General features: G+C 41.7%; 2 protein-coding genes across 13 annotated transcripts in view; both read left to right on the forward strand.

Annotated features, from left to right (window-relative positions):
• Nucleotides 1-6,414, forward strand: part of PAICS (phosphoribosylaminoimidazole carboxylase and phosphoribosylaminoimidazolesuccinocarboxamide synthase) — an 81,117-nt gene extending 74,703 nt beyond the window's left edge. For both annotated transcript variants that reach the window (XM_085897003.1, XM_085897004.1), the window contains exon 9: nt 1,532-6,414. In XM_085897003.1, coding sequence (XP_085753129.1) covers nt 1,532-1,695 — 164 coding nt within the window. In that variant the 3' untranslated portion in view covers nt 1,696-6,414. The remainder of the gene's footprint in view (nt 1-1,531) is intronic.
• A 2,263-nt stretch (nt 6,415-8,677) lies between these two features.
• LOC147017918 (AN1-type zinc finger protein 4-like) overlaps nt 8,678-27,809 on the forward strand; it is a 39,555-nt gene continuing 20,423 nt past the window's right edge. For 4 of the 11 annotated variants that reach the window (XR_015062192.1, XR_015062190.1, XR_015062191.1 and 1 more), the window contains exons 1-7: nt 8,679-9,259; nt 11,022-11,203; nt 17,666-17,741; nt 22,586-22,653; nt 22,763-22,925; nt 25,745-25,916; nt 26,623-27,397. Coding sequence is in view for 4 of the 11 variants with exons in the window: in XM_085897007.1 (XP_085753133.1) it covers nt 8,955-9,259; nt 11,022-11,203; nt 17,666-17,741; nt 22,586-22,653; nt 22,763-22,925; nt 25,745-25,916; nt 26,623-27,397 (1,741 nt within the window). In the remaining 7 variants the exon portion in view is untranslated. Of the gene's footprint in view, nt 9,260-9,295; nt 10,409-11,021; nt 11,204-17,665; nt 17,742-22,585; nt 22,654-22,762; nt 22,926-25,744; nt 25,917-26,622; nt 27,398-27,809 lie in introns of all 11 variants that reach the window. The other 7 variants (XR_015062188.1, XR_015062189.1, XM_085897006.1 and 4 more) reach the window with 5 other exon arrangements.

The raw sequence follows: 27,809 nt of genomic DNA on the forward strand, positions 1-27,809 counted from the left end.
TCTAAGTGGTATGATACATCTTCCACTCCTCAATGGTTGATTTTACCGAACTGAAAGGGATAATGAGTGATTTTGAAATCTTCTTATAACCCTCTCCTGAATAGTGCTTCTCCACCAACTTTGTGTCTGACTTCTTTGGAAAGCTCCTGCATCTTCATGTTTGCTTTGTTGGTCGATCAAGTGAGTTGGATCTTAAAACTCCTCAGATAAGTGGGGGAGCTTAATTTTTAATGTACACCACTGATTACATACAGGTGAACCTATTACACTTATTTTGTTTCCTTTAAAACAAATAATTTGCTGCTGAAGTGATTTCGGGTTAATTCGGCAAAGGGTATGAATACTTGTGCAACTAAGAATCATCTGATTTTTCTCTGTTAATCAAACTTATTCACATTTATCTGAATTTTTTTTAGCTTTATCACTTTGGAGTAGTTATTGAAGACTCTAGATATTAAGTTTGATTTGAAAGCATCATTAAATAATCTCAGGTGGCATCAAAATGTGAAAACTTTGGAGGGGGTGCAGTGGTAAATACTTTTGCAGCCCACTGTAGCAGATGGTGGGATCTGGTTTGTTTTTGGGAGTTACAAATGTTATTTTTTTCATTGCTAAGCAAATAAAACAAGTGAAATCCTTCAATACAGTGCGTGTGGTGAAGCAAATGAGTACACTAATGTTAAAATATGCAATTTATGCTTTTTCTGTTGAAAAACAATTAAAAAGCGTACTGAATATTTGAAATTTAAAATAAAGTTATTATTGTGATAAGCACCTTTATATATAACAGAAGGAATGAAATCGTTCGATACAGCATGGCAGGAGGCCGCAAAAGAATAATAGCATAAGAAGAACTTAGCTTTCAGCATACGGCGATCGGCGCGAAATGCGATGGTGGGCAGAAGTGACGTCTTTCAGCGTGAAATGCCATGGTGGGCGGAAATGACGTCTTTCATTCGTTCGTACATGAGAAGCGCGTTTCTTAGTTTTTTTCCGTCAAGCAATAAATTAAATGTTTTTCACATATATAGCACATTAGTTTCACAAATTTCCATTGAAATACTCGGGTATTTCCGTCGAGGTTACGCACTGCATCTACCGGACGGCCGTCATTGGCTGTCTTGAGGCACGTGGGGGGGGGGACACGGGGGACACCGGAGACGTGGTAGACGTCGGCGGGGACATTTCAAACTCGGTGCAATTGTATACAGCGCACGCGCTGTAATTAAGTATTGTTGCTCAAGGGACAGTAAAGGTTGGGGACCACTGCTCCAGTTGAATATGTCATAGAATGTGAATTTTCAGAAAGACGATTAGGATGTTCTTTATGCAGTTGTAAATATTTGCTTCACAGTCTGTTTAATATTTGTTTTGAATCGTAAATAGAGTGAGTGTAAATGATCATGTTGGAGCATAATTCCTTTTTTGTATGCTTTTGTCGAATTGTTTTCACTTTTTAACCCCTCTGTTAATTAATCAGTAACTCCCCAACTTTATTTGTTTCCTCATCTCATCGTTCTATTTATTCTAGGTATCGGCTGCACAACAGTGCTATCACCAGAGGCTGCGGCTTTAGCAGCAGCCCAGATCTTGGCTCTCAATGAGCCATTGATTTGGAGTCGTCTTCGCGCACAACGTTTGAACATGTGGGCTGCTTTGCAAGTGGCTGATCGTGCCTTATCTGAACAAGTCTAATCGACATGTGCTGTGATTGTGTTTTCATGTTTCTGATATTACTGCAGTCAAATGAAAATGAAAAATAAAAAACTTAATTTTTCCCTGAAACTTATTCTTTCCTTCATTTACTTTTCCTCCTTTCTTCTTTATTTCAATTTTCAATGCGAGTTTGATGCATCCCATTGTGACTAAAAGGACCACTTTTACATTTTGAAATGAGCCATTGATTTGATTTGGAGTTCTTAGTAATGATAATTATCCTTGATGTGAAACAACTAACTGTTTCCATAATTTGACTCTTCTTCTGTGTCCTCCTCTTGCCATTATCATTCCTTGTTTTTTATCCTATCTGTTACCCCCCCCCCACCCACCCACCTCTTTTTCTCTTCCTCCTCACATTTGTCTTCTTTCTCCTCCTCACATCTCTTATTATCTCCTTTCTTATGTATGATTATCTTCCAGGTGAAACACAATGCCATATATCACTAACAATTCCATCTGTTTACACACCATTCACAATCGGCTAACATGTCTCGTTTGACAATACTGTTTTTATCGCCTTTTTAAATACTGGTGCAAATGTTCATCATTTCCATACATATTGTAATTTACCAGTACATGAGGATTTTCAACACTTTGCGACTGAGTTTGTTTTGCACCCTTCCACTCACCTTTTGTGGACCAGGGGATTTATCAGTTCCAAGAACTTGCAGTCCACGCAATACATATTCCGTGAAGTCGATTTCACATACACTGCCGGACCCTGCTATCCACAGGGGATACGCTCCTGGTGAATGTGGGGGCAATAATTATTATTATTATTTTTTTTAATCATAGTCGAGGCTCGTGGAAGAGTGATTACACAGAACAAATCAGGACACAACATAACAAAGGGAACAGCAAGGGAAACAACAACAGCAAGGTGGAGGGAGGAAGTAGACGGAGATAGACAAACAATGGGTGGAGATAACGGTGAGGGGTAAGGGAGAACACAAAGGTGGACAATATGGATACGTAAGCAAAATTGTGTTCGACCAGTTTGTGATTTTTGTCAAGGTCTGAGGAGAGTGAAGAGGCTGTCTGTCACAAGGATGAGAGATGTCATGGCAGAGAGTGTAGTCATGAGCAAGGACATAAAGAGGATTTTCCAGAGTCGGTGAGATTACCTCACTACCAGGTGAGATCATTGATGAAGATTAGGAATAGGATGGGGCCTAGAACACTGTCGTGGGGTACTCCAGCCTTGACATGGAGAGGAGATGAAAAGGGTTCCATTAAGAGCCACATGCTTTCTAATTGAGTGGAGGAAGTCAGTAATCCAAGAGTGGCATTGGCCTTGGATTCCATCAGCAGACAATTTGGAGAGCAAGACGAGATGCCAGACTGTGTCAAAGCTCGAGATGTGTCCAGATAGAAGGCCCTGATCTCAAGTCTGATATTGAGGGTCTCCATCATTGTTGGGAGAGTCGAAGTAGCATGTCCAAGGTAGGGTGACCAGGTCTGAATCTGAATTGATGATCTGAAATGAGGCTGTTGGAGAAAAGGAATGATTTTATGTCAACTGCAATGATGGATTCCATGACCTTGCTGATGATTGGAAGTACAGTAACATAATGGGTCTGTAGTTAAGGGGATCTGTTTTTGTACCTTTTATGTAATGCTGTGATGTTGGCTGATTTCCAATTATCCAGTTGGATGTGGGAAACCAATCCTGAAGTTAAAAAAATAATAAAGAAAATCAGTGAATGTGGAAACAGGTCACACTTTATGACCTGTGAATATCCAGGGTCTGCAAATAGCGAATCCGTGAACAGCAGAGTCTGACAGTACTACATTGGTCTTGCATCCCTTACCTTGTAGATTTTTTTTTTAGTAGGGGCAATCATAGATTTATTTAGTAGGGGCAAAATCATAATCCTCGGTTCAATGTGCGACAAATGGAAAGTCGTTTTTTTTTCTATTCTTTTTATTTTTGTAGGTCATGCAACTTCGGCTTTATTGTCAACATCGGCTTTATTGTCGGCTTTATTGCCATTTTTCATGCAACTTTGGCTTTATTGTCATCCACAAGGTTACCAACTCTGACCAAACCTTTTAAACGAGTTAACATGTTTCCAGAAACTCATTGCTAATTTTGATTTTAGAAGCTAATTTATTTTCATGATTCCTTTGCTGTATTTATCTCACTACTTGTTACATTTTGCTTGACTTTGTAATCACAGAAGCCGTTTTGGTTGTTTGTTCTGTATTTCATCCTTTGACTTTTTCATCGACGTTGCTTTAGCAGCTGACTTTGTCATCCACATAGGTCACCTTTTTTTTCCTTTTTGATGCTTGATCTGCCATCTTTCTGAGTTTTGGAACATATCTCAACCAGATCACGAATGGTACATTGTGGAGCATCCCAATACTCTTCAACATTAAAATGGTTCATTTTCTTATTCAAGTTGATTTCACATAAGTGCCTTCAGAAAGTATTCACACCCCTTGAGTTTTTCCAGTTTGTTGTTCCAGCCTCAATTTAAAATGGGTTAAATTGAGATTTTGTTTTTGTCACTGATCTCCATATAATGACAAAGTGGAATTATTTGTTTATTTACTTTATACAAATTAACTAAAAATGAAAAGCTAAAATGTCTTGAGTTAATAAGTATTCAACCCTCTTTGCTGTGACACTCCAAATTAAGCTCAGGTGCATCCAATTTTCCTTCATCATGCTTGAGATGTCTATAGATTGATGGGAGTGCACCTGTGGCCAATTCATTTGATTGGACATGATTTGGAAAGAAACACACCTTTTTATATAAAGTCCCACAGTTGACAGTGCATGTCAGAGCAGAAACACTTCCATGAATCCAATGAACTCTCCATAGAACTCTGAGATAGAATTGTAGATAGAAGGTAGAAGGGTATAAAACAATTTCTACAGTGTTGACAGTTCCCAAGAGCAGAGTGAACTCTATCATTAGGAAATGGAAAGAATATGGAACTACCCAGACCATTCGTAGAGTTGGCCATCCGACCAAACTGAGCAACCGGGTTGAATCAAAATCCTTATTTGAAAAATCTGAAACTTAATATATCTGATTGACGAATAGTCAGGGAGGTGACCAAGAACCCTATGACTACTATGACAACTACAGAATTACTTGGCTGAGATTGGAGAACCTGCTGGAGGGACAACGATTTATGCAGCACTTCACAAATCGAGGCTTTGTGGGAGAATGGCCGGACAGAAGCCACTCCTGAGAAAATGGTACATGACAGCATGCCTGGAGTTATCAAAAAGGCATATTGAAAGACTGAGGGCATGAGGCAAAAGGTTCTGTGGTCTGATGAAACGAAAATTGAAGTCTTTGGCCTGAAATCAGAGCTACGTCTGGTGGAAACCGAGCCCAGCTCGTCATCCATCTAACACCATCCCTACCGTGCAGCATGGTGGTGGCAGCATTATGCTATGGGGATGCTTTTCAGTGGCAGGGACTGGGAGATTTGTCAGGAAAGAGCAAACAATGAATGGAGTCAACCTTGAGAACCTGCTTCAGAGTCTAAAAGACCTGAGACTGGTGAAGATTTATGTTCCAACAGGACTGATCCCAAACATACAGCCAAAGCAACACTGGAATGGCTTCAGAACAAGAACTTCAGAACAAGAACATTGAGTGGCCCAGCCAAAGCCCAGACTTGGATCCCATTGAGAATCTGTGGAAACACTTGAAGATTGCTGTTCACTGACGCTCCTCATCGAACTTGATAGAGCTTGAGTAAATCTGCAAGGAAGAATGGGAGAAAATCCCCAAATCCAGATGTGCAAAGCTGATACAGACATACCCAAGAAGACTCGAAGCTGTAATCGCTGCCAGAGGCGCTTCCACAATGTATTCACTCAGGGGGTTGAATACTTCTTGACGCAAGACATTTCAGCTTTTAATTTGTAATTAATTTGTAAAAATTTCAAAAACACGTTTTCACTTTTGTCATTATGGGGTATTTTTGTGTGGATTGGTGACAAAAAAAAATTGAAATTTAATCCATTTTAAATTCAGGCTGTAACACAACAAAATGTGAAAAAGTCAAGGATAATTCACTGTCATATTTGAACTTCTGTGTTGCATTATCTTCACCAACTAGGTAAATTAGAAACGTCCCCTCCCCCCCCCTTGCACTCTTGTGTGCATGCATATATAATATCAGAAACCATCACTCCATTGTTCATAAACAGATCCAGCGTACTCGGTTCTTGGTTGGTTCCATATGCTGATACAGAAAGCAGTCTTGGATGCAGTTAATAAATCTGCTGCTTGAGTGGATTTTTTTTCTCCTTCAGTGGACTATGTTTGGCAAATAATTTCATCATAATCAAAATCTCCCATAATCATAAAGTGGGTCTATCATCTGCTGCGCATTTCCAGCAAAATATCGTCCATCTTGTCGTTGCTTTCAACCTGAGAGTCAGTGTTAGTCATCACTATCTTACAAGTTTTGGTTTATCTCAAACAGTTTCTCCAGCAAAAGTGACTTTAATTTTGTGTACATGCAATGTCTGCATATCAGAACTAAAATACTCCTTTTCACTTCTTCGCAGTAAATGGGTTACAACCTTGGAAGTTAAAGACATTAACATTTCAACTTTTCTTTGGGTTGACTTCTAAAGTGGGTTGCTTCTCTGTAGTATCTTCTAATTCAGCTTTATTGTTTGTCATTGTATCAACATTTGAATAAAAGCAATACAAACAACTACGGTACTTACAATGTTTGTTGAGACTGGTACATCTCCTTACATTCTTGTGCAATCAAAACCAGCATTTGTGCCACTTCCATCAGCAACTCTGCCTGTTCATCAATTCCTCCAAGTGCTGCCTTGAATTAAGCGGGTGGTTCTCGAAATGAGGTGAACCAAATTTTACAATTTTTCACCTTCTAATAACCAAGTCTCCATTTTCCTTGAGGGAATTAAGTTCGCACCTTAATTCCTGATTATTTTTTCTCTGGGCCAGGGTTGGTCAAGGACAAGGAATACCGAATCAGGCTCAACAAGACAGTCAATCTGGTCCAATATGTCCCATGTTGAGTAGCAATGGCTTTAAGGGATAAGCTGAAGAAAACACTGTATACAGTAGTCTAGTCAGACAGGACATCATTGCTCCTTTAATAATTCCCATTTAATTGATTAGTTTGATGGTCGGCATCCCTCAAGAACGGCACGCTGTACATCTGCTTGGGTCCTCGAGACTTACAGTCATAAAAGCCTCTTCGAAATGCATGGGTTCTTCATTGCCATTGTCGTTTACCTCCATAATCTCACACTCGTTACTTTAGGAAGATGCATTATCCTCTGCCGCCTATTGAAGATGGATGTTACATGGTGTTAAAGTCTTCACAATCCTTGACGTTAGCAATGGGTTTCGGCACATGAGTCTGAATAATCGTATCTCATGTTCACTGAACAACAATCAGTGTGGGGAAGAATTGGTGATGAGCATTTGCAGAATAGTGGTGTAAGAAATTGCCACGACCACAGGCCTATCAAATATTTATATTATTTTGCAGACTGATCTCAGAATATCAATAGTTTCTGCATGCTGGGTGCCACCAAAAAGCCACCATTTTCCATGTCACAGACCATGGGGTTCACCATGTTTTGGACGACGAGGGTTCTCCATGGCTCGGAACACGAGAGTTCTCGATTGCATCGGAACACGAGAGTTTTCCATGTGTGGGATCAAGCAGAGTGTGGGGGACAGTTTGCGAACATCATTGTGACAAAGGAGGAAAGCTGGATGCCCTTCAATCCAGAAACCAAAACAGTCGGCACAATGGAAGTGTTCGGACTCACCTCCACCAAATAATGTTTTGTGCAAACAACAGCGAAGATGATGGTGGTGGTCATATTTGGCGATGCTCGCGCAATCATTCTGACTCTGTTACAAATTGAACAACTGTTGCTGGTAAAAGTTCTCCAATATCTCATTAGATCCTCCTTTCATTGTGGTGGAAACTAATTCCTCAACCGCACATCACCCTTTATTTTGGCCCGAACATTAAATTGGATAAATATTCCTTCCAAAGAATAGACTAATCAATCAATCTCTTGCAGCTTCCAGTGCATAACATCTCTTCCAACTGACATTCCAACATTCTTCCCCCCCTATCTAAACTTAGGCCATCTCTGATGATCCAAATAATTCCTTAGGTTTTGTTTGAACCTTCTTTGGCTGCATTGTATCACCATTTGTTAAACTGTGTTTAATGTTCCAACACATTCATATTGTAAGCAGGTGGACTGATATTTTCCAAAGACCTACTGGAAATCAAGAGATGTCCTTTCGGTGCTGCTTTTTGAGTATGGGACTTGAATTATGGCAGCTGTAACTAGCACAGTCCTGTTGTTGGATGACCTTTTCCAAAGTCCACTTTGTACGTTGACGGACTTCAATAAGCATCAGATTTTGTCTTTGCTATAAGATGCTGCCTTTAATATCTCACTGCTACTGTTTCAAAGCCACATCAAATCCTTTCATTCTTTAAACATGGGCCTTCTGCTGGTTTGTTTTCTAAACTTATTCCATTTTTTTTTAAATATTAAAATATATATTTAATTAATTGATCTTCTGCTGCAGAGTGCACAAGGAAAGCAGTGAATGTGGAAGCCAACATACTCATGAGACACAGATCAAATGCAAGGGCTGGCAGGATGGCTTCGACATTAGACTTTCGAGGTGCACACTACTCGCCTCTAAGCTGTTGAGCTTGGGTTCGAATCCAGACTCAGCTATAAATCGTCATCCCGGTGCTTTACAAGCAGGATGGACGTAAAACTGGACTGGACATGAAGTGCAATACACTCTATATTAATCCCTCTCTGGATCCAGTGCCTGCCAAGCAACTACACGGCAAGACTTACGATTTACACTGGGTGGTTTGCTTTTTGCCTCCCCCTCCCCCTCCCCCTTCCCCTCCCCCTCCCCCTCCCCCTTCCCCTCCCCCTCCCCCTCCCCCCCCCCAGTGGTGGAGTCAGGGCAGGAATTTGAGCACCGGCAGGAGTCACGTCAAATTTGAGTCAGGCAAGCAGGCGCGACAGCCGGCTTAACGTCCATCCAAGGCACCTTGCGATGAAATTCCCTGCCGTTGTCGAAGCACCGGGTCCGACAGGTTGTAATCGAACCCAGTAACCCAGGACCCCCGCAAGACTTGAAGCGCCAGTTAAACAGTTTTATAGTCGGTTCGGGAATCGAATGTCGTCCCGTCCAAAAGTACCAAGTTAGTGACGTACGTCGATGAACTCACAAACGTTCATTAACTCTCCCTCTCTCTCTCCCTCTCGCGTTCGTACTGATCGTGCGTTCGTCCGCACGGCCCCGCACCCGACTATTCAGCGACGGCGAACGTTTGGGGGGAACCGCCCTGACAAGTCGAGCAAGTCGGGGTTCGTGTGTTTCACGGATATCCCTGGTATTTTCATCACTCGTCCACTCATCTGCACGTGGAGCGATCGTGGATTGATCCTTCAGTGGATTAAGGCAAACGAGAGCCCAGTTTCTAGCGGAGGCCGCTTCACATCAAGGACGTGCGGCCTACTGAGGTAAGGCTGGTACAGTGTGGTGTCCGGCCTACTGAGGTAAGGCTGGTACAGTGTGGTGTCCGGCCTACTGAGGTAAGGCTGGTACAGTGTGGAGTCCGGCTCTGTGTACAGTGTGGTGTCCGGCCTACTAAGGTAAGGCTGGTACAGTGTGGTGTCCGGCCTACAAAGGTAAGGCTGGTACAGTGTGGTGTCAGACTGTGTACAGTGTGGTGTCCGGCCTACTAAGGTAAGGCTGGTACAGTGTGGTGTTCCGCCTACTAAGGTAAGGCTGGTACAGTGTGGTGTTCCGCCTACTAAGGTAAGGCTGGTACAGTGTGGTGTCAGACTCTGTGTACAGTGTGGTGTCCGGCCTACTAAGGTAAGGCTGGTACAATGTGATGTCCGGCCTACTAAGGTAACGCTGGTACAGTGTGGTGTCGGGCTCTGTGTACAGTGTGGTGTCGGGCTCTGTGCACAGTGTGGTGTCGGGCCTACTAAGGCAAGGCTGGTACAGTGTGGTATTGGGCTGTGTACAGTGTGGTGTCCGGCCTACTAAGGTAAGGCTGGTACAGTGTGGTGTTCGGCCTACTAAGGTAAGGCTGGTACAGTGTGGTGTTCGGCCTACTAAGGCAAGGCTGGTACAGTGTGGTATTGGGCTGTGTACAGTGTGGTGTTCGGCCTACTAAGGTAAGGCTGGTACAGTGTGGTGTTCGGCCTACTAAGGTAAGGCTGGTACAGTGTGGTGTCAGACTCTGTGTACAGTGTGGTGTCCGGCCTACTAAGGTAAGGCTGGTACAGTGTGGTATCGGCTTCTGTGTACAGTGTGGTGTCCGGCCTACTAAGGTAAGGCTGGTACAGTGTGGTATTGGGCTCTGTGTACAGTGTGGTGTCGGGCTCTGTGTACAGTGCACTGTTGGACATACTTTAATATTGAAAGTACGATATCGAGGATGTATTGAGTGTCCTTTTGTTCCTGACTTTTGTTGATAAATCGTGTCCATCAGAAACGATCGACCCATTGGGATGACATTCCTATGAGTTTAAGGCGGTTTGTCCTTGATCCCATTGCTATGGTGACCGGGTGAGAGTTGATGTGCCTGCGAAACGGACACCTTGAGGCGCTAACGTGGGGAACACCGTCGTACAGGGGTGGACCTTAAGGCCTATTCGGTAGGCCTTGGCTCGTTTGTTCGATGCCATTGAATGTTTTACTTCGTGCTTGTCACAAACCGCAAAGCAGCCGATATCACTTGCCAAGCCCCCCTATTCCTTCACCGTTTCATTGGAATGCTTGCGTGAATGCTTAAGCCGCTTGGCGAGCGATCTACAAACTCATTGGTGATGGAACACACCCCTGGATTGAGGCCTCGCTCAAGTTGTGTGGTGGTGGTGGTGGTGGTTGTTGTACATGCCATGATTGCCAAGTGTGTTGGTGAGAATGGGCAGATATCGGATGAATCTACACCAGTCAGTGGTGAAAGTTATTTATTTAATCCCTCACCCAGAACACTTCGGGCGAGCATTGTAGTGGAGAGGCTCAAGTACACTTTATTTTGCACAATGAGCAATCGGTTGACCACCTACAAAAGGAGATCAGTTGGGAGGGTTCCAATATGTACTCGCTAATAGAATGCTGTGTTCTCACGTTGGTTGCGATCTCCTTTAGTGATTGTCAGAAGGTGGAACGGATCCCACCCATACCCCTAGGTATTCACTCTCATTTTACTTGCATCGGGTTTTGAGGACCAAGTTGTGATGTTGTTTGCTTCCGCACGTTGACCAGAAATATGCCGTGGCGTGGCCCATCGCACTGCAGTAGGGAAGACTCTCCCGTGCCTTTTCAATTCTCCTTCCTTAAAAATATGAACATCTTCGTGGAGACGCTAACTGGTGCAAGCTTCGAGCTTCGTGTTTCTCTTGTGGAGACGATCTTTAATGTCAAGGTGAAGGTCGAGATTCTGGAGGGTGAGTGAAATTACTGTAAACTCTCTTTGTATCATCAACGCTGTACCTTGTAACATGGTCGTATATCCATATGATGTGGCGATTCATCCATGTGAATCCAGGACGATTTGACTCCATTTTGCGTGCTGTTAGAGTAGGCGTGTTTTTACGCTCTGAGCGAATGCCCCTCAATTTTTCAAAGACTTTGTCATATTTGTGTTCCTCACAATGACCATGAGAACTTTTCACGCGATGGCCGCCCCATTCAAATGGCTTTGAAGTTGCCAACTTCTCAGCTCGCAGGGAAAGTTAATCAAATGCATTTTCATAACTAGAGCGACACTCTGCAGAGTGCATAGTCTTGCCTTGCGCACTCACTCCGAACAAAAATACCATCAACTGAATGCCCTACTCTTATGGCCTATGTTTCCGTATCATCCATTCTCCCTGTTGTCACATACTTTGCCATTATCCATAGATTTATTGATTATTAGGATATTTAACGAACACTTTTGTACACATCAAGGCTAAATTGTGTCAATGAAGATAAATATGAAAAAAAAAGATTTCATACTGTGTTCCCCATGGCTTGTCGATCATCTGTAGGAAGATTAATATCGATCTGTTAAGCGGTTCTGGAGAAGAAATTTTTTTTTTGTTTTTTTTCAATCCAATATGGCCACCAGAGCACATTACCGATTATGTAATAAATTTTATTCTTCACTTGCGTCGGGTCGTCGATCAGATATATGAAGTTTCAGATTTTTCGAATAAGTATTTTGATTCAACCAATTATGGCTGGAATACTACTTCACCGATGTCATCATTATCACCCTATATACTCAATCGGGAGCTGATGATGAATGCCAAAGTTCAATTTTCTTCATTGGGCGTATGCGTATGCCAATTTTTTTAAACCCCCCCCCCTTAACCCAATATGGCTGTTAATACCATGTGGCTTATGACAGAGTTATCAATAGCATATTCTCCTTGGGGAGTCCCTCCTTTATTTAGAATTTTGCATTGATCAGATAAGCGGTTACAAAGAAAACAATTTTTAAAGCAAAAAGATATAGAACGTACAGGGGTGTTGCAATAGTCTCGCTTCCCCTTGTAGTCCAGGCAAAATAAGGTTTGACTTGGAACAAATGGCAACTTTATTATTATTTTTTTTAACCATAATGCACTTATATGGGGTCCCCAGAACACCATAATAAAAGTCCTAAGGAATCTGTTGTGGAAATGTGAATAATTTGCATAAATCCAACATGACCACCAAATACAAGTATATTGCCATGTCATTGCTCTCAAATGACACATTAGTCATTTTAAATTCTACAATTTTGGTTTTTTGACACGAGGATGCATTTGGAATAGTTTAAAAGTTGATTGGATAAATTGTTCATTTGTATAAATCCAATGTGGCTGCCAAATATCAACATCTCGCCACATCTTTGCCCTCGAGTGATGTGTATTGCCTGACCAATCACAACAACACTTGTATTCTGCTTCAACATATTTTAGGCTATTGAAAACGTAGGATGACTGCTAAAGCATGCTGAAGTAATTTCTAGTACATGTAATATTACATGTTACCGCTGTTTTTGTTATTTTAGAATCAAATTGACAAATTACTCACTCTTAAAGGTCACACACACACACACACACACACACACACACACACACACACACACACACACACACACACACACACACACACACACACACACACACACACACACACACACACACACACACACACACACACACACACACACACACACACACACACACATTTTATTATTGAATGAAATTATTCTGCTTTTATATAAAGAACATTAAATTTAGAACTAATTGCTTTCACAATTATAATGCATCGACGTTGTATGTTTGTTTGTTTTTCTCAAAAGAAAATTGTGTTCTCTCAAGACTATACAATTCATATTGGCATAAACTTTAATACAAGTAATCTCATTCGGCTTTCTGATCGAGAACTTTGATCAAAAAAAATCACGATTCTCATATCCCTTGATAGGATTATATTATAACATACAGCATAATATATAATATATATATATATATATATAACCGGGCGTAGTGGCGTGCGCCTGTAATCCGGCTACTCGGAGGCTTGGGTTGGAGGATCGCTTGATGACGGGCACTCTCCGCTGGGCCGTGCTATGAGAGGATGTAGGGCAGCCCAGAATCATCCTTATCCCTGTGTCGTAAGAGGCGACCATGGTTGCGTCAGGAAGGGCATCCGGCGTAAAACCTATGCCAAATCAGTATGCGGATCATAACAGATGATCCGCTGTGGCGACCCTTAACGGGAGCAGCCGAAAGATGAACAACAACATATATATATATATATATATATCAGTGAATGCTGTAGTGATCATTGTAGGCACTTTATCACCCTACTCCATTAGTCAGCCTGTTCAGTTTGTTTTAATTTAATTTATTTATTTTTTGTGTACCAAGTTGAGGCTCGTGTATGAGCTAATGCACAGAAACACAAAACAAGGCAGGAGACAAGAGGAGCAGGAGAGGGAAGCACAAAATAATGGGGAACAAAGACGATAGGAGATCTGTGGAAGGGAGAGGGATGAGGCGGGGTTAACAAGATGGTACTACAGGGACTTTCAGGAAGGAAATAGGGAATATGAAGGAGGTGGATTAATGGGGGTAGTAAAGATCAAGATTTTGGATGGGAGATGACAAGAGATGGTGGTGAACAGCTGTTTTGAAGACCTGGAGGGAGGAGTGGGATTAAGAGAGTGTGGGAGTTTGTTTCAGAGGTAGGGAAAAAAGAGGAATGAAAGAGTGCAGGTGAGCAGTGATTCTTGTTTTTGGCAGACCTTGAGTGCCGCAACGAAATATAGGGGGGATAGATCACAGACAGAGCGGGGGAGTGGGGGGCAAGGCTAGAGAGGAGGCGGTTGAAGACAGAAAGAGCACCGACCTGCCTCCGGTGAGGGACAGAGACCCAAAGACTCACCTTCATCGTGGTAGATACCAATGATCCAAAAAGCTTTGGTTTCCACAACGTGAAGTCAAGTTAGGTGTGAGGCTGGAGCACCACCCCAGATTGTGGGGGGGGGGAGCAGTACTCTAGCAGACTGCAGATGAAAGCTTTGTACGTGGTTAGGTGCCCAGGTGTGCCAAGGAAGGACTGCACGACGTAGGATGCCCAGTTGGCGACTGGCTTTGGAGGCCAGCTTGGAGATATGGCTTTCTCAGGAAAGATTGTGGCAGATGGTGAGACCCAGAGGGAGCACAAACTCGGTAAATAGATTGTGGCGAGCTTAGAAAAGGTGCAAGTTGTACAATGCAAAGTGCTGCTGACCTCCGAGCCTCCGATCGCACATACATGTGTTTAGCTGAGTCAGAGGAGGTAAATTACAGAGAGAAGAAAGTACAGCTGTAGTATCTTTAATTACATGGATTCTTCGTCTTTGAATTCAGTAGGCATGTATGGTATTATTATTGCTGCTGCTTGGTTCATAGTTCATACACAATAAGCTCCTTCTGTTATTTATTTATTTTATTTTATTTTATTTTTAAGTTGCCCTGTTTTATGGCTCATAATGGAACTAAAATAAACAAACACACACAATGGTTTGAGCTTTGAGTGGATGTTCTTACCAATACACTGTCGAGACCGAGCGTCTCTGCGGAGCTTGCTGCTACTCTCTGCGCATATGTGCTTCACTTTGCAGGGTTGCCAGATTTTTAAAGTGGAAATATCACATTGGAACCTCAAAATTACTGCACAAAATTATCGTATGATTCCCACAAACGACGTGAATTTTTATTTATTTATGGCGTTTACCCACAATGCACAGCGACATTTCAATTTGCAACTGTCAACAATCGTAGATTCCTCGCATCATTCTAGAAACTATCATTCCCGTTACTTCCTGGTTTTCCCTTATTGTACACCGCCTCTGCTGTGCTCATTTTCCCCTTATTGTCAGAGGCATCAATGTATGATTTATGGAATAACACCTTAGCTATATAAACAGCCTTAAAAAAATTGATATAAAAAATTCAAAACGTCGAAGTATGTTGTGCAATTTTACGCTCTGCCTTGCAATAAAATGATCAAAACCTCCTTAAATCAAATATTAAATGGGAAAATTATGATATTTTCGGAAGGAGAAGATAAATGCGATGTTACAATGTAACTCGTCACCGTGACGTCATATTATGTGTGGTTGAGCTCGATCAAAATGTCACCAAAAATGTAGTGAAGTCAATATAGAGAATGTCAACTCTGGATTGTTAGAGGCATATTTAAAAGTATTGTTTTAAATACTGTCGCGTTCAGGCCGATTAACACAAACCTGGGCGGATAGCCGAACGGCTTTCACTCAGAGGCGAACAGTCAAAATCCTTGGAGATTGTGGCAAAGGCGTGTACCAGACGGTAGCACACGGGTTTATTCTCAAACCCACGAGTAGAAGAACACGAGTAAATTGAACAAATAATGGTTTAATGAACATAAATCAACGAGTAAATAATGAAAATATACCAAAGGGCGATAATGAAAAGTGAAGTAAAATGAAATACTAATTTGAGACGTCTCCACTCGGTAATAAAACACAGACAAGGGGAAAAATAAAAATAAAAGAAAATCCTCCCCTTTATGTCGGCACTCAGCTTGTGTCCAGAGGCAACCTTTAAGGAGCCTCAAAATCGTCGAGCCTCGTAGCCATTGCATGGGAAGCACACAGCAAAATGTTGCAAAGTCGCTCTCTGCGGTCACATACGTGAGGTGTGGCATGGACCATGTTCAACACCAGGAATCACGAAGCGCTGTGCGGTTTCTTTGCACGATTGAGATTCTCACACCGCTCCCTTTAAGTTCCAGGTCCACATACACCAAATGGTGCCGCCTTTCACCTTGATCATACAACAAGGCGATTGCTGCGGCTCCGAGACGAGGCCAAAAGATGCGCTCTTCTTCTTCTCTCCTTCTCACCTTCTCAAAGCATACAAACCTCACGACCCAGCCGTACAGTCAACGGCGAGCATCTTGCTCCAGCACGTGAACACATTCACATCAGCATGAACAACGAGAATGGCGCTGCTATTTCGTTGTGTCGAGAGGGACCAGAGCCTCATGCTTTGCTTCTAACCGCCCTCTTGTCTCTCTTGCACCTTGTTGTCGCTCTTGTCATTTCTCCTTTTCTCCTTCTCCTCGAAGCGTACAAACTTCACGACTCAGCCGAACAGGCAACGGCCAGCGTCCTGTTCCAGCACGAAATGATTGTAACCATTTCACCACCGAGTCTGGTCAACGAGTTTGAATTAAAGCAATTAAATGTTGTCATTTTTATTTTATCGAGTATAAAAATAACAGGGGTAACATGCAATATTACATGCAATGGAAATTATTTCAGCATGCTTGGGCAGTTATCCTATGTTTTCCATCGTCTTAAAATATCTAGAAGCAGAATACAATTGTTGTTTTGGTGGCTCAGGCAAGACCTGTCACCTGAGTATAGATATGGTGAGATATTAATATTTTGTGGCCATATTAGATTTATGCAAATGAGTTATTCATCCAATCCAGTTTTAGTGTTCCAAATGCGTCCTGGGGTTTTTGGACGCAATTCCAAAATTTAAAATCGCTGCCATGTCTTTGCTCTCTGATGGCTTATTTTGAGATATTGATATTTGGTGGCCGCATTGGATTTATGCAAATCTGCACCTATAAAAGGAAAAAATCTCTGTTTTTATGTATTCTATGCATGGCCACATCTTTTAAGTTACAAGCTCCAAACTCGGGGTAGGTGTGTGTGTGTGTGTGTGTGTGTGTGTGTGTGTGTGTGTGTGTGTGTGTGTGTGTGTGTGTGTGTGTGTGTGTGTGTGTGTGTGTGTGTGTGTGTGTGTGACACAGGCTATGTGGCCGCGGCCTCACATGGGTGTGTGGGGTGGCGTAAATTGTCTCTAAATGTGTACCATGTAGCGTCACTGGGTGGTGTTGGCAGAGGGTATTCCATTTTCACGTTTCTCTTCCCACACAACACCGGGTAAATCTGCTAGTTATACATATTTGCTCAACAGATTCCTTAGGACTTTAGGATGGTGTTCTCGCCCCATAGAAATGAAATGTGGTTAAAAACAAAATTGTTGCAATTTGTTGGAAGTTGAGTTAATTTTTTTTTTTAAGGGCTACATTTCCTGGACTATTTGGAGTGAGACTAATTATAAACTTAAAATGCAGGAAGGTATGTCTGTGTGTGTTAAAATTGGCTTGGAAAACACCGGAGATTCCCACCGTTGTTTGCTGGAATCGCGACTAAACCGTGCAAATGCATTTGATGACTCCGTGAATAAATGCATGGGATTCGCACAGACATTGCTTCAGTGTATGACCAGCTAAATATACAAATTTTCTCGTGTTGCCTGGTGGCTGTACTCCCTAAGTTGTGAATCTCCTGAGAACGTTGATCTAAAGTCGAGTGCATTCTACAGGCATTCCTGTTTCTCAACAACATCTCATCTGGTGTAACACCGAGCTCCAAGACGATTACTGCCTACAAGATTACAAGTATGCTTATTTATAATTCATAAGATATCCAGTTTATCCATCTCTTTGTTATAATGACAGTCTTTCCTATTACCTTGTCAACACAATAACTTTTTTTTCAGCCTCTTCCTTCCAAAACCAAGCACCATGTCCTCTTCAGCATGATATACACCTGACCTACACATTGTTCACGATACTGCATTTTAATAATAGCCATACAGAGATGAGTCATATTGTTATCATCACTAATTTGTGAACAGACTTCCACAAAAATTTTGTTGGAATATTCTTGTGAATGGCAGCTTGACTGCCAGTTAGCTATCATTTTGTTGGGGCATGACTATGCCGCTGATGCTGTGCCCCGATACCAGGGCACAGGAACTCATTTCACAGGCCTCGGAAGGATGACAGGCTGAGTCAGCCTCATCTGGTGTTAATTCAGTGGCCAACCGGGCTCAAACTCAGGACCTAAAGATCCCAAGCCAGCCACCCTAACCATTAAGCCAACACCAGGCTTCTGTTTGGAGCTATTCAGGGTTTTGTAAAGTTTTAAAAAGAGTGGTGGTGGTGGTGGTGGTGGCTGTTGCACTTGCTGACTACACCATTACAGCCACAAACACTATAAAGTGAGTTTTAAAAGAAAACCTGTTTTTTTTTTTGTTTTTTTCTTAGCTGAAGGGGCAAACCCTGTATTGTATTTGCCAATTAGCATTATACAAATCATGAATGACATTTCCATATTCTCTTTTGTTATGAAGTTGTGTGAGTTTTGTAAACCAGGAGCTAATTGCCTGTTGCCCATGTGATCACGTTGAAAGTTAAGGGATGTACAGTCTTAACGGTCTTTGGGGGAGGTTCGTGCTCTTGGGGCACTTTGTTGAAAAACGGACATCTCATTTGCATGTTGCATCCAATTGTGATGGATTTGTTTTGTGATGTGATGGCGACAAAAAAAAAATGTTTTGTGATGTTGCAAACCCAAGAAGCCACTTTTATTGCAATCAATTGTGATGGATTTCTCCCCAGTGCACCCCCCCCTGCCTCAATTTTCAGTGGCAAGTAGATGCAACTAACTATGGCTCCTTAGTGGTGATGTCACTCCTCTGCCACCGAAGGTGGCCAGAGGTTATGTCTTCACTGCTGTGTCTGCCTGCCTGCCTACCTCTGTCTGTCAGCAGGATATCTCAAAAAGTTATGGCTGGATTCAGACAAAAATTTGGCAGACATGTTGGGTTTATGCCTGGTGTTGGCTTAATGGTTAGGGTGCCAGGCTTGGGATCCGAGGGTCCTGAGTTCAAATCCCGCTCAGCTGTTTTATTAATACCAGGTGGGGTTAACTCGGCCTGTCATCCTTCCGAGGTCAGCAAAATGAGTGTCAGCATGCTGGAGTGGTGACCCATCCAGGATTGTGCCCAATAGCCAAGGAGACTGCTTAAGCAGCACCAACGCTCTGCACAGAGTATGGTCCCAATGGATGGATGGATGTTGGTGTGTGACAAGGACGAAGTGATTCGGTTTTGGTGAATATCCGGATCTGGATCAATTTTTTTAAATGATTCGTCACCATTGAGAGATGGGGCCAACAAATGATATATAGCATGGTATCTCAAAACCTTAGGGATGGATTCAGATGAAACTTGGAGGACAGGTTGGAAGCGTGGCCATGACAAATTTATTTGTTGTTGGTGAAGATACAGATCCAACCTATCAGTGATTGGTTGACCTTTTGTCTGTCTGACTGATGTCAGTCATTGATCAAGGAAGTGCTTAATTTCAATTGAATTTTATATTTTGAACACTGTCGAACATGAACCTGCAGTTTAGCAGTAAATGATTAGTTCTCCATCCCAGTTGTGGTGACCTCTTCATCGCCATTCCAAAGAGCCTTCTTTGTCTGTTTCCAAACTATCTCCTCCTCTTTTATTAGGTCATCTCTACCGAGATGACCTAATAAAGCCGGACCAAATGTCCGTCCGTCCGTCAACAATTTTTCTTTCCGATCTTAATGAAACTTAGTATGTGGGTAGAGGTCGATGAGTGTTGCACAACGATATAACTTTTGTCCGGGTTCAAGGTCAGGGTCAAGGTCACGAGGTCACGTAAGTTATAAAAATCGCCATTTTCAAAACCTATCTAGTCTGCCATTCTACAAGATATTCGGCAACTGTTTATTGATTATGATAGTAAAAAATATTAACTTGTATCTAACCAGACAGATTTTTGAATTTCCGTCCCGTTTGGCCGCCAGGTAACCTGGACGATGGTCAAAAACACCTCCCGGTACAAAGAAAACTTTTTACTTCCGATCTTGATGAAATTTGGTATGTGGGTAGAGGTCGATGAGTGATACCCAACGATGTATTTTTTCCCGGATTCGAGGTCAGGGTCAAGGTCACGAGGTCACGAGGTTGTGAAAGTCGCCATTTTCAAAACCTATCTAGTCTGTCATTTTAGGAGATATCTGGTAACAGTTCATCGATTATGATAGTCAAAAACATTATAGAGATGACCGTCACCCCCACACGGGGGTAATTTTTATTTTATCATTTTCCTAGTTGTCGGTGTATATCTGTTGATATTTTGTTATATATATATATATATATATATATATATATATATATATATATATATATATATATATATATATATATATATATATAATTTCCCCCCCCCCTACCCAATAACTCCAAAACTTTGCATGCATATGAATGGAACTCCATGGGAGTGCATGAATTGAAACCGGTTATTTGGGTTCATTTGAACATGACATTTGAAGAAAATTTAATGGGGTGCTCACCATTTAAAAAGAAAACCTTTCCAAGATGGCGGCGTGCCGTCTTGGTCAACCTGCTGTCACTTCACAGGGGTCCTGAGCCACCATTTTGTTTGGGCCTGCTCAACAATGCCTTCACTTGGAACAGGCCACATCGGGTTTTGTACGATAAAGCATCCAAATTTTTTTTTTCACTTTCCTCACTCTTACGGAATGCCTGATGATTCTTCATACCTACGAATCGCTGCACACATTGCTTTTTTCAGTGCTCGTTCTCAAATTTGGAGGTTGGAGCAATGCGGTTTTTCCCTACTCTGCAGTATATGATGCAATTTTCCCCACTCCTCTGAACTCACAAGGTTAATTGTGACAAAACTTTATAGGACCACTTATTATTATTATTATTATTATTATTATTTTTAAACCACGATGCATGTTATTCGGTTTTCGTCATTTTCTCCCAATTCATAACTTGTAAATACACAAGCCACCCACCACTTGTCACGATTTTCGAGGGTAGATCACACAGATGATGCTTTATAAAAAAAAGTAAAAAACTTTTGGGATTTCAACCCAGATACCTATATAATTGGTGACATGGTGAGCTCCAATTGTCATATATGGTATCGGGTGTGAAAAATCACTTAATGAGGACGTTACAATGATCGGCGAAGGAGTCACATGACCTCTCAAATGCGCTAATCGCTATTTATTCAAAAACTGAATACAAACACAACCTATACACCGATTTTAAAGATAACTAGATGACCCGTGAACCCGTTGGGTTCCCGTTGTGACAGCGGTTGATGAAAAAAAAAAATCATTTCCAAAAAAAAAACGACTGCTCCAACAAACTATACCGCTGAGATTGTTTGCATTGATCAAATAATCCCAAAGAGTACTTTACTGAATCGGGAATTTATTTTTTAACTATTTTTTTCGTTGCCCGATTTGAACGAAACTTGATATTGTGCGTTAATACGGAGAAGAGAAAGTCGAAGAAATGATTGTGCGTAATCTTCTAAACACAATTTTATTAATGAACACGAGGTATCAGATCAAAATGGCGATGTTTATTTTATGCTTAAAAATAAATCGTTCTTTGTCAATACTAAATACTTGAGATTTTTAAATAAATCATTTCAAGGGGGAAAAAAAAGATAGCTCCAGCGAACTATACCACTGAGGTTATTTGCATTGATGAAATTCTCCCAAAGAGTACTTGACTGAATCGGGAATTGATTTTTTAATAATTTTTTCATTGCCCGATTTGAACGAAACTTGATGGTGCACACCGCAGGAGAATGGTGAGTAAGATGGCCCTAAAATTTTTGGGCTATCTTGTACCGTTTTGGCTGTATTTTGGGAACATACATATATACAAGATGAGAGTTTTAGTAATATATAGATGTTACTGTGAATCTAATGACATAACACTCAAGGGTAAAAGAAGAGGTTTTTCTTTTGTGGAGAAAGAAAAAAAAAGTTACCACCTTAGCTAACTTCTCCATATATACACCCTGCAATAATTTTAAAACGAGCGATTTTGATCCATATACATGTTTTGGCCCTTGATGGAAAAACGTTCAATATTGTCTACCCAAAAGCATGACAATAATATGTTCAATTTTATTCAATATTTTGCAGCTTGGTAAAATGTTTGTCTCTAAATGTGTGCTTAATTGTGGCAGTCCAATAGATACGTTATGAAGCTTGGTGTTTGCTTTTTATAGTTATGGTGGCTGGCTTGAGATCTTAGGGTCTTCAGTTTGAGCCACTGTCGTGCCATTAAATTGACACCATGTGGGTTGACTCAGCCTGTCATCCTTTTGAGGTCGGTGAAATGAGTAACGGGGCATTGCATCAGCGGCACAGTAGCGCCCCCAGAAAATTATGCAGCTAAGCAGCCACAGGTTGCATACAAATAAATAAAAAGATGCGTTCGGTCCGCGGGGTACCTGTGGAGGTGGGAGGAGGAAGGGTGGGGTGGGAGGAGGGACACAGCATTGCCTGGTAATGCCTGGTACTTTTGCTAATCATTAAATGTTGTGATTATTCCAACAAACTGATGCATTTGCTGTGAACTTGCCAGTATTGCAGATGGTGCGACGGTGCGTTTGGTCCTGGCTATGCGAGGAGGCCCTGTGAACACACGACGTGGTAAGCCAACTGCAGTTGCACCACGGTATTTTCTACCATTGGCAAGTATCTTCAATTATCGATTGATTGAAAAGCATTGTTATTGACCTTGTTGTGCCTTTTTATTCAGTTGCTTTGGAAGACGTGCAGATTCCATACTTTCCAGAGAGCCCACCTCTTGAGACGAATCCCCAACTTGCATTGCTTGTCCTCCAGCAAGGAGACCATATTGACTTGCTTCGAGTGGTGGATCGTGGAGATGGCACCTTGTCCCCACTATCAGAAACCCTCAGGTATTATGCACAGCATGGTGTGTTGGAAATTTTACACAAAAGAAAATCTAATCGATCGTTTATTGTATAAACACACGTGTGGAGAGAAAGGCTGTCTCAAGTGTACAAACAGATCTCTGATTCTGAGCTAGGATACATGGCCTTTTACATGATTGGAAATAGGGAGGGGTCAAAGCTTCAGAGGGTACTGGTTAATCAATAGCAGACTACAAGAAATCTCTGTTAAACAGAAGTCCTTCAAAGCAAAGAGAAAAACAATTCTATACATAATAAAACATGTGAGTAACAAGATAAAGCAGTGAAGAAATGCATGTCTTGCTTCAGGGCATGCGTGCACAGAGAAACTTTCATTTACATAGGCAAGATACGCATGATCTCAGCAGGCTTGTGGAGCATCTGTTTACACAGATATGGTACAGCTTTGTAACACAATGAGAAGTCTTGTAGCCTCAGCAGGCCGATGACTCCTGTTTTACAATCTAAATAAGAAAAAAAACTTTGCAATACAATGAGAAGGCAGAGTTGATGAGACTCGTGTTTATATGAACTAACTTTGCAGCTGTTGCCCAAATTCAAGGTTCAATTAGACAAATCTTTGCCAAAACATTTCAACATTATTTCATGAAATCTCCCTGGCAAACTAAGTTTTAACTCTTATCGTTATTTTATTTTCCACAATGGTCATTATTTATTACCCCGTGCACGCAAAGCCGGGTTAAGCAATTTGTGTGTGTGTGTGTGTGTGTGTGTGTGTGTGTGTGTGTGTGTGTGTGTGTGTGTGTGTGTGTGTGTGTGTGTGTGTGTGTGTGTGTGTGTGTGTGTGTGTGTGTGTGTGTGTGTGTGTGTGTGTGTGTGTGTGTGTGTGTGTGTGTGTGTGTGTGGACAGATTGGCCATAAAGTCTGGAAACAGGCGAATATACATTATAATTGGTTTATTTACATTACAATACATATGCTTGATGTTGGCTTAATGCAGGCGTCGGCAACCTAAACCAGGCCGCGGGCCACTGGGCCACGTTCGGGCCACCTCGCAGGCCACACCCCCCCTCCCAACCCGAAAAATAACAAACACACCTAAAATCAATGATAATAAATGTAATTGTAAATTGAACCTTAAGACCTTCAGCCATCTGAAACAACAACGAAAAAATATTTAAGACCAAGTTAAGTGGACTAGAAGCGAAAATAATTTATTGTGACGTACAGAGACTGTGATATATGTGGAAGAATCATATGTCCACATATGTTAAATTTGCCGTCGGTTCAGAAAAATGTTTCATGGGCCGCACCTAATGGAAATCCGGACAAGGCGCCGCGGGTCACACGGGAGGAGCTCGCGGGCCGCATTTGGCCCGCGGGCCGCAGGTTGCCGACCTCGGGCTTAATGGCTAGAGTGGTGGGCTTGGGATCATTGGGTCCTGAGTTCAAATCCTGCTTCGCTGTTGAATTAATACCAGGTGTAGCTGACTCAGCCTGTCATCCTTCTGAGGTCGGCAAAATGAGTACCAGCTTGCTGGTATCCTGCGTCGGAGTGGCGATCTGTCCAGGATTGTGGCCAATAGCCAAGGAGACTGCTTAGGCACCACCCATGCTCTGCACAGAGTATGGTCCAAATGGATGGATGGATTATAACACATGTTATGTAATGTCATTGAACATATCATGTTCAATGTGTTGTCCCTCATGAGAAATGCACAGTTCAATGCGCTGTGCAAAATTGCAATGAATTAACGCAGCATTTCCATCAGTTCCTGCACATGCATCCGTGATGCGTTGCCTCAGATGATTCGTGTCTAATTTTCACTGAATAAACCTGTGCCTTCAGCGTACCCCAGTAGAAGTAATCAAGATGGTTGAGTTCTGGTGAGCGTGCAGCCCACTCCACAGGGCTATGTCGTCTAATCCAGTTAGGGAAATTATCGTCCAACCATTCCCTCTCTTCAAACTAACAGAATGACATATTATCTGTGTTTCCAGATTTTATGGCCACCCTATAAAATCATCACTTTCTGATCGAGCAACAACAACTTCATTTCAATTGAATGCTATATTTGAACATGATTTGGAAAACGAATCTTCAGTTGAGCAGTTCTTTTCTTCCCCCCCCCCCCACCCTTTTTCCTTTGTTTTGCAGTACTTTGCCTCTGAATTTGTCCTGATCACGCATGTGTAGAGAGGAGTGAGATAATTTTTACTTATTAATATTATTAGTATATATATTTTAACACTGAATTTAGGGATATCTTCAAGGACACGAACAGGCATAAAGAATTATTGCAATATGTTAAATAAGGTGGTGTATAAGACTTCATGAACAGCGGTAAACTTCTGGAATTTTTATTTCTCTATGACCTTTAAAGTCTTTGATTTCCATTGAATTGTACACATGAACACGAGAACACGAAGCACCTTTTTGGCACTTTTAAACCCCTTTTTATTTAGCAATGCTTGAACAAAATGTTACGAAATTTTACATCATCGCACCAAATCAAATTTGCCACTCGTCGGCCCTACCCATGTTGTAAATTATAATTTTTCCCTTGTTATGTTATTAAGATATTTATCTGAAGACTGTGCAAGGTAAGGTGTTCTATGAACTCTCGAGTTATATCATGTTGTGATTATTATTTATGTACCAGTCAGTGGATGTTTTTTGAATATATAGAGGTGAGTTGGTGGAACCTAAACCTGAAATCTGCTTTTGCTTGAAGGCTAAGCATCAATTTCTTAATGAAAAGCCCATAAAGTAGCAACACTGCTGTTTGACCCACATTTATAATTGCATTTTAACAAGCATCTGTGTTAATGGCATGTTGCAGCGAAAGTTCTTTGTACGAGCGATGCACTGGTTCCCCAACTGGGGTATCTGAGATGGGGAAGGCAAAAGCACCACGAACAACAAAGGGACAGCGTCTCAAAGAAGATGCATTGATGAAGAAGAAAATGCTTTCTCTTCGTAGCCAGCTTCAATTTGGATCAACAAGCAAGCGGGTATGTGGTGAACATAAGTGAAAATAACCATGGATTTTCCCTCGTGTATATTCGATGATCATCAAAAAGCAGTTATTATCCAAGTGCTTACAAAAAAACGGGGGGGGGGGGGGATATTGTGATCTGCTCTGTCTGTCTGTCTTTGTGTCCATCACGTTATCTTCTTTAAATAGTTGTACAGAAATTCACCAAACTCGGTAATTATGATCACATGGCAAGAAGGTGTGAGAACAGTATAATTTTTGGCCTTGCCCCTGAGGGCCTTGAGGCGGGTTTAAAACGTGCAATTGTGGGCATGTTTTAAAACCTTTTTAAATGAAACTTTGTATATGCAATCAACATTGGGGGATGCATGAAATATGTAACTTTTTTTTTCTTTTTTGTTTGTTTGTTTGGATCTGATTCCCATTTCTCCTGTCCCAGGGGGTGGGGACTTCAGGTCACAGGGGTCGAAATAATTTTTTTTTTTAACTTTAAATTTGATGTTAGGTCATTCCTGATGGAACTTTCTGGTGTCTTTCAACTTTGCTTTAGGTAGGAAGCGTGGGGATTTGCAATGGCATACCGTTGCCTTTGTTGTTTATTTTACATGCATTTGCTTTATCATGGGGAACACAATTCATTTATTCTATACTGCACACGATTGATTGTAAACTTCATGTAGCTGAAAATTACAAACTAATTTTGATGATTACTTTACTTGCAGACCAAGAAAGATGATGCCAAGTTATGCCCTCGATCTCCGATGGTTCACTTTGGCATTTCACCATTATCACCTTCCCATGACAGTCGCTGTTTGCTCCCCAGTCTCGACGTACATTGCACAATTTCTCGCCCTGAGGGTCAAGTGATACGAATGCCTGCACGAACCACAACATTGCCTGAATGCTTTCAAGGCACTTTGTTGCCGGATTACAACTCTGCTGGAAATGATGTTGAGCAATCACCGACGTCGTCTTTGTTAGGTGTTTGTTGCAATGCGTCATCACTTGATGGCTTTGGACAAGTTGATGCTGCAGACAGCTTGGCAGAACAACTCAGCCGTGTGAGTGTCTGCGGCACGACAAAGAAGTCTTGTTGTGCTCGTACTTCATCACTAAATGAAGAAGTCAATTTTGATGGCCTCGAGGCCTCACTTGCAGCCATGGCATTGACTCCAGCCGCCATACCCGCAAAGACTCAAAAGATGCCGCACCTTACACGTTACAATGAACCTGAAAAAGCACCACTTAATGCTGACCTAGTTGCTTGTCCTGTATTTCATAGTTCTTCAATACCCCCAAGTAAAGAGCCAAAAGGACGATGTTCCCTGTCCGACAGAAAAAGGCCAAGCATTTGTGGTGAGAGCCGGTACAAAATGGCTGCTCTTATCAACTGTCCAAGTCGGTGCAAAAATTCTAAGATACCCAGGAGGGTGAGACAAAGTTCAAACGAGATCAACAAGGTCACCTGGTCTCCCTTACCATCGTCCACTGATCATGGTATGTGTCTGTCTCATGCAGGATGTTTTAATTTTTATTCCTGTAAAAAGGAATGCATATTCGCCAGCTATTTTGCACTAACTGGAAAATTCGGATTTTATTTATTTATTTGTTTTTTTAAAAGTTTATTTTATTTTTTCCTTCAGTGGCCTCAAACTCCTGGAATAGCTTGTATACATATCACATGCAGGAGAAAGACATTAGTAGACATCACTATACTTTTATATGAATTGCAAAGGCATTCAAAGATGGACAAAGACATCTGGGATTTCAATCTGGGTTCCCTACATCATGAGCCAGAGTTTCAGGTGGGAATATTAACGGGCTACAACCGAATATTCCATTTCATCACCAAACTCCATAGCAGAGCCTTTTACCACTTCCTGATTAAATTATCATGGTCCCGGCTTAC

The sequence above is a fragment of the Eptatretus burgeri genome, chromosome 10 (assembly GCF_056783735.1).
Source record: "Eptatretus burgeri isolate ZD-2024b chromosome 10, Ebu_testis_v1, whole genome shotgun sequence".
Lineage (NCBI taxonomy): Eukaryota > Metazoa > Chordata > Myxini > Myxiniformes > Myxinidae > Eptatretus > Eptatretus burgeri.